This window comes from Catharus ustulatus, chromosome Z (genome assembly GCF_009819885.2).
Source record: "Catharus ustulatus isolate bCatUst1 chromosome Z, bCatUst1.pri.v2, whole genome shotgun sequence".
In the NCBI taxonomy this organism is placed as follows: domain Eukaryota; kingdom Metazoa; phylum Chordata; class Aves; order Passeriformes; family Turdidae; genus Catharus; species Catharus ustulatus.
In genome coordinates, this window is record NC_046262.2 from 45,532,580 (window position 1) to 45,539,623 (window position 7,044).

General features: G+C 45.4%; 1 protein-coding gene across 5 annotated transcripts in view; it reads right to left on the bottom strand.

Moving 5' to 3' along the window:
- Window positions 1–6,770, bottom strand: part of SLC27A6 (solute carrier family 27 member 6) — a 151,712-nt gene extending 144,942 nt beyond the window's left edge. For all 5 annotated transcript variants that reach the window (XM_033085320.2, XM_042780143.1, XM_033085322.2 and 2 more), the window contains exon 1: window positions 6,610–6,770. In XM_033085320.2, coding sequence (XP_032941211.1) covers window positions 6,610–6,636 — 27 coding nt within the window. In that variant the 5' untranslated portion in view covers window positions 6,637–6,770. The remainder of the gene's footprint in view (window positions 1–6,609) is intronic.
- Window positions 6,771–7,044: the final 274 nt, after the last annotated feature.

The window sequence follows — 7,044 nt, forward strand, 5'->3', positions numbered from 1 at the left end:
AAGATCAAAAGGAATTATTTGCACAGGTTGTGCAGTCCCTTGTGACAGCATTTATAAAAGGACATCTCATGCTCCACAGGAAACTAACAGATCTTTGAGACCAGAAATATAGAGGCAATTCCATGAGAGACCTTATCATTAGCAAATTCTTGGATCCTGCTTGTACACTTCATCCTTCATACCACATCTGGTTACCAGAGGCTACAACAGAAGCCTCATCTACTGTTAATATATTGAAAGTGAAATCAAGCTTTCTGTCTCCTGGAAGGAGAATTCACAACTCATTCCATTTCCCTTCATCAACACCATTTGCCTGGTCTTCTTCCATGATGGTACCCATGCCCAAAATGAAACAGGCATGTTTAGATGCCCCTTAAACTCATTCGACTGCAAGAACCTCTGACAAGTGAAGATATACAGCTGATGTACAATTAATAATCTGTATTGTCCATAATGGTTGGAAGAGACATTCCATCAGAACTACTGATTTTTTTAAAAAAATAAGGAATTCCAGATTTATTCAATGTTTTTTTGATAGCAGAGGCTCAAGGGAAAGTTAAGGGATGATCTGTCTTCATCTCCTCTTATAATGGGAAGTTCTTACAGTCTTTCAAAAACCAAGGCCACCATTAAAACCACCTAACACGTGCTTTGTTTTTCCCAGTCATGCCTCCAGTTTTCAGCAATATTTCAAGCTTCTCTCACACATATCACAGATTAAGTCACTAATGTAAAAAGCTGTAAATTTATCTTAAACACACACAGTATTCCCCAAGTGCAACACAAACACTAAGACTTCAATAAATTGCCTTGTTTACTATAACATCTTGCCAAAGCAAACACCTTTTAACTACTATCAGCTGCTTCCATTGTAGAATAGCAGGAAGGGAGAGCAGATTAGGTGTTACAATTATTCCATGAGAAAGCAGTTTAAGTTCTGTCTCTCCCCACACTTAATTCCCTTTCACTATCTATGAATTTCTGTCCCCTCAGATGTAACAATGCAAACTTTACAGAACTGTGATATAAACTAGACCAGTGGAGCAATTTGAGTTATACTGTAAAATAAGTTTTCTTGCTTAAAAACAAACAAGAAAGCTGCATGGATTAGTTCAAACAAACAGATTTACAGCACAGCCTAACAGTTGTGGCAACATAGGAGTGATGAACTCCAACAGTTACTCCCTGAAAACCCAGTTTTAAAATGTATTGACATTGTGACAGAAGAAAATATCATTGGAAAAGGAGAAGAATGAAAAGCAAGGGAAGAGAGTGCCAGCACTCAAGCCCATTTTTCTTCCTCAGTAAAACTAATGATGTGAAAGAAAAGCAATTATTTTAACAATTCAGAACTTCAGCACCATTTTCTCAAAAGATCCCTACATTTAGGTAAGAGAAGATCATTTCCAAAACAGCATAAATATAGGAAAAACCCCCATAAACTCGAGCTACCTTCATTGAAAGTAAGAAGAAACTTAAGCTTTGCTGCACAGCAGATCCATGACAAGAGACATGCATCTAGACAACAACACCCTTCTTGTGACAACACCCATCTCATGACAAAGATATGGCCAAGAGAGTACAATGGGCTGAAACAACATGAAGCTACTGACAAGTAACAGCAATACCAGACAGGAGACAGAAATTCCATTTCAGTATTTTTCCCTTCCTTTACACAGACTCATCGCATATAGGATAGCACACTTTGGCGAAACTACAATTCAAAGGAATGTTAGGAAGATCTGTTCATGATAACAATAAGTAAAAAAGACTGCATTAAGACAACTGGTAAGATGCTGCCGACATTTCACAAGCTTTTCTCTACAAGCTCAAGGTTCAAGATGGTGATAGTAAACAGACAGCAAGCAGAAAAATATGACACCTTAGTGATCCTAAATAAGTACAGAATTGCACAAGCCCCTAAAGAAAAAAAGATGATGACACCCTCATAAACCCAAGAAGAAACAACAGGTAACATTGAAAAGGAACAAGAAGTAAACAAGAATTCTAGTTGTGATGATAAAGAAACAGTGGAGATCGCAGAAGAAGCTACACCAGGGGAAGTGAAAGAACTTGATGCAAACATGGAAAACCAAAATGAAAATAAGAAAGAAAGGGGCAAAAAAGTACTTCAGTTCTAATTGTCTCAGCAGGTAAAACAGCAATGGAGCAACAGAAAGAATTAGCTCATCTGGAAGAAAGTCTGGCATGGTTGCATTAAGTTTAATTTAACATGACTCTTAACAGATAAAGCTGATAAACTTGGTAAAATAGGAAATCAACAAAAGGGGGATGTCCCGGTTTAAAGGGACAGTATTACAAGGAAAAGGAAATTCAGGAACTCGCAGGCACAAAAAAGGTATAGGTTGGGAATAACAGTTCTTTACTGAAACATTTATAAGACAAACAAAAACAGCATCAGCTATACGAAAGAAAAAAAAAAACAGTGACAGAACAGAATGGAATTCAGTCCCAGTCCCTTTTTCAGTCACCGATGGCTCTTCGATGGACCAGGGCGGGCGGCTTCTCAGTCGTGGCTGCTGCAGGGGCAGGGGAGGGGGCCAGATGGCCTCACCGCCCCAGGTGGAAGAAAAGGGTGAGGAAGGAAACTCTGCTCACCGTGGGCGTCCCAGTTCCCAGTTGTTCAGAGGAAGCAGGAAGCTTTAGCAGTCCAAATCCAAGAAGCCTGATCTCAACAGGAGAAAAAGAACCTCTCTCCTCGAGTTCAGCCGGCGAGCTGTAGAGTTCTCCTACCCCCAGTGTCCTCTTACTTGCCGAAAACAAAAGCAGGACTCCACCTTTCCCTAATGGGCCATCATTGCTTCAGCTAGTCCTTTGTCTCCAGCTCTTAACGGCTAATAGGAGAGCCATCCCGGCTAGCTTAACATAATAATGGGAAAAAATTTCTAAACCTCGCCAACCCACAACAGGGGAAAAGGCTGGAAGTATAACCACAGACAGAAGTAGAGGTAAACAAACCAGAATCAGAGAGTACAAGGTAGTGAATAAAGGCAAAACTACATTACTATCTCTGTACAGACCATTCACATAAGAGTTGGATTCAATGATTGTTGTGGGTTCCCTCCAACTCAGAAAATTCTGTGGCACTTCAGGCATTTCAGGGAGAATAAGACATCATGTGGTAGAGGATTATATATGCTGAAAAGCATATATTGAAAGCAATAGAGATCAAGGAGGGTAAGAAAGATGTGGAATCCTTACAACTCTAAAGGGACAAAAGCCTATAGAGATATTAACTGAAAACAATTTCAGCACAACACAAAATCTCGACTGGAATTAATTCAGTATGAAGAGAGAAGAACGTGTGACAACAAACATACATTCCTCTGTTCAGGAATTTGGAAAAGGGAAATGGACTAGAGTGCTGTTATTTTTAAGGATGGAAAATAGTAGCTCAGAATAAAATTAGGAAGAGAATAAGATGGCAGGAGGTAAAAACCTGAGATTTGAAATGAAAACTTAAAACCTGAATGAATGGGGCTTTGGGTAGTCAAAAAGGCAGAAAAACTGAATTGATGGGGCTTTTGGTAGTGAAAAAGGCTAAAAAAAGCAGAAAACAAACACAAGAATACATCTCTGTAAGTAGCAATCAATAGTGTTGAATAAAGGTAAACATGTCAATTCTAATCAGTTTTTCTCTGGGAAGCTTTAGATTCTGCTGGGGAAGACACACAGGAAAAGGCCTAAGACGAAGGCCTTAAGGTGGCCTGCAAAGCAAAGGAACTGGAAAATATATCTAGGGAGAAAAAATAGATAATTGAGTGTGAAATAAAAGCTATGAATAAAACCACAAAGAAATCTATCCAGTTCAACAATCAGTCACAGGTAGATGCATTATCAGGAATGAGAGGAGAAGGTGGCAGCCATGAGAAAGGGACATGGAGATGCAGAAATCAGATAGGATGGTTGGCAGAATCAAAACAGAAGTAATCATTTCTGTCAGAAACAGAAATGGGGATTAGCAGATGGAGAACAAATATGCTAGAGAGCTGAAAAATAAACATAATGAGAAATCTACTTGAAAAACAAAGTCATGAGGAATGAGGGCATTAATGATAAGAGGAGATATTACGTCATAAACCAATATGAAGCTGCAAAGCAAAAAGTAGGTGAGGGAATGTGAAGGAATCTCTGATGGACCCCTGCCCAGGAAAAATTGAAGAGGGAGAAGTGTGAAGACCATCGTAGATGAGGAACACAACATTTATTTTTAATGATAAAAGGTACGACAGGACAGACATTAGGACCTAATGTAGTCCTGTATGGTATGTAGCAAGGTTTCCGTAATCCATATATTAGACAAAACTGCTGATAAAATATTTAGCAACTAGCCTTTGATTTGGATTTCCTGAGGAGATGCACCATTGCTTACTGTTAGGAAATTAAATAAACTGCAATTCTTTATACTTCAGTCATATGTATATGGGGTACAAAGCTCAATTGTTGTACTGCATCTTGCCACACATAAGGAAGGTAAATGAAAAGTTCAGTAGAATACTATTAACACTATACAGCAGAACACAAATTTCCCTAAAACCCAAAATCAGTTAGCTGAAACCCACAAACAGGTCAGATATGCAAACCAACTCATCCTCTAACATTACCCACAAATAAGCCTGCATTTTCCTTTAAGAAAAGAACTGTGAACTGCAATTCAAATTCATACAAAAGAGCTAGAAAGGGCCTACAAATCATTTAAGAAAAGCAATTTGAGTAGGAATCATAGAAAATGTGGTTGGAAAAGGCTTCAAAACATTACTTCAAAACATCAACTTTACTCTCAGTGCTCCCAGTCTGTATCAGCTTTCCTTAAGCCACTCCTGACAGATGTTTATCTAACATGTTTTTAGCAAACCTCAAACAATACAGTCTTCACAACATCCTCTGGCAGTCTACTGCAGTGACTGAACAATTTCAAAATCTGTCCCCAACATTTAGCACACATCTCACTCTCTTAATTCAAATTGTTTGTTTCATGCACCATAAGGCTGATTGCCTTCCTCTTTGCAGCATATATGCTACAGAGAAAGGATGTTTCCTATTGCAACTGGACAGCTCTCTGCAGTGTTCTACATTGGAAGGACAGAGCTCTTATATAAAAATAAAAGTCTGCCTGAACGGCTGAGCTACAAAAACTCCTATCTGTGATGAGTCATCTGGGACAGCAGAGATGGACTTTCCCACATAAGCAGTCTGCTGGAAGCTGGATTCAGCCACTACAAGTGATACAGCCAAAGGAAACTAACATTTACAAGCGAGAAAAGCACAGCCAAGGCATCAGTCGTGATCATTCATACTACAGCCTTCAGAAAAGAGCCACGCAAAAAAACAGCACAGCTTTGGCCGTGTTGTTCAAAGGCAAAGTTAAAACGGGAAACAGAGCCGCAAACTGGAGCGTTGGGTGGAGCTCCCGATTTGTGCCTTGCCTGGCAGCACCACTCTGGGGGAAAAAAAAGGAGTCAGTAAGGGCAAAGCAGAGTGAAGGGGGAGGGGGAAGAAAGAAAAACCGACCTCGGAAACAAGAGATGCGTACGGGACCAATCACACACAGGGAAATGGATGTAGGGAGGCACCTGAACCCTCGGCCACGGAAGGAGGCTGGGATTAGGACTGTCTCCCTTTCCAGGGGGAGTGGACTTGAGGGATGCTCTGGACCTGATGACTGTTCTCCCATGGAATAGCTTCTCTCTGTCGGGTGGGACCCCAAAGAACATGCTGCAGGGAAGGGCAGGGCATGCAGAGCTATCTAGGGAGATGTACTGAGGCATGGGGGGGGAGACCACAGGACAGTGGTGTAAGGCCCTGCGAGGATGGCAGGTGAGAACTGGAAGTCTGCAGCTGCAGCCATAGCAGGGAAGTGGAGCAGGGTATACCATAGACTGCAAAACCAAAGGTGGGCTGGGGAAGAAGGGGCAAGGTGAAGATGATCCACAGGAGAAGCGGCGCACAGAGTAGTACGCAGAGGGTGGAAGCGCGTTGCATGGTAAGGAGCAAGGCTACGGGGGACAGGGTGTACACGGGGGTGCACAGCCGCGAGCGGGAAAAGCACAGCTACAAAGGGAGCAAAAAGGTGCACAGGTCGTGTGCATGAAGGCTTGGGGCGAGTGGATGTAAGGGGGTTGTACCCAGCCACGAAACAACAAGGCTACGCGAGAGGAAAGCGAGGTGGTCGCAGTCACGGGAGGGCAGAGCTGTTGGTGGAGGAGCGTGAAGTGGGGAGAGAAAGCAAAGGCTCCCCAGCCATGACCGAGTGCGACTACAGACTGGGACGCAGAAGAGTGCGCAGCCACGGGAGAACGGCGCTACAGGTGTAGCGAGGGGGATGCACTGCCGCAGCAAAGCCGCGCTTAGCCTGAGGGGAGCTGCGCTGCGAGGGGCACCAGGAGGGACGCACGGCCGCCAGAGCGCGGCCGCGGAGCGGACAAGTGGCTGCGCAGCCACAGGACAGCGACAGGGGCAGACCTGGGGCCGGGGCGGAACAGCCCCGGGGCGGGCAGCGGGGCCGTGCGCGGGTGTGACAGGGCCCGGCAGCAGAGGAGGATCAGTGCCAGCGGGGTCGGAATAGGGAGGGGGACATGAGCCACTCACCTGCGCGGCGGAGCTGCAGCAGCCCATGGCGTCCGCAGGTCTCTGCCCCGGGGGTGCCCGCTAGGCATCCACTCTCCGCGACTCCCCCGCCCCGGGCGGCGGCGTGGTGCGGGGCGCACGGAGGGTGGCACGGAGGGAGCGGCGGCGAAGTGGCGGGGACCGCGGGGCCCGGTCAGACGAGCGCGGCGCCCCCTCACCCCCTCCCCCGCCGGCCGCTGGGGGAAGGGGCGGAGCCCGCGGGAGGCGGGGCCCGAGAGGGGGCGTGGCCAGTGCACTGCGGCGCGGGGGGTACCTGCCCGGCCCCGCCCCACCCCGCCCCCCGCGCGCCGCGGCGGCTTCCGGTGTGATCATGGCGGTGGGCGTGCTGCGCCTGTGGAGATGGCGGGTCGTGTACCTCGCTGTTCGCTCGTCACTCGCCCCACGGCAAGGTGCGCG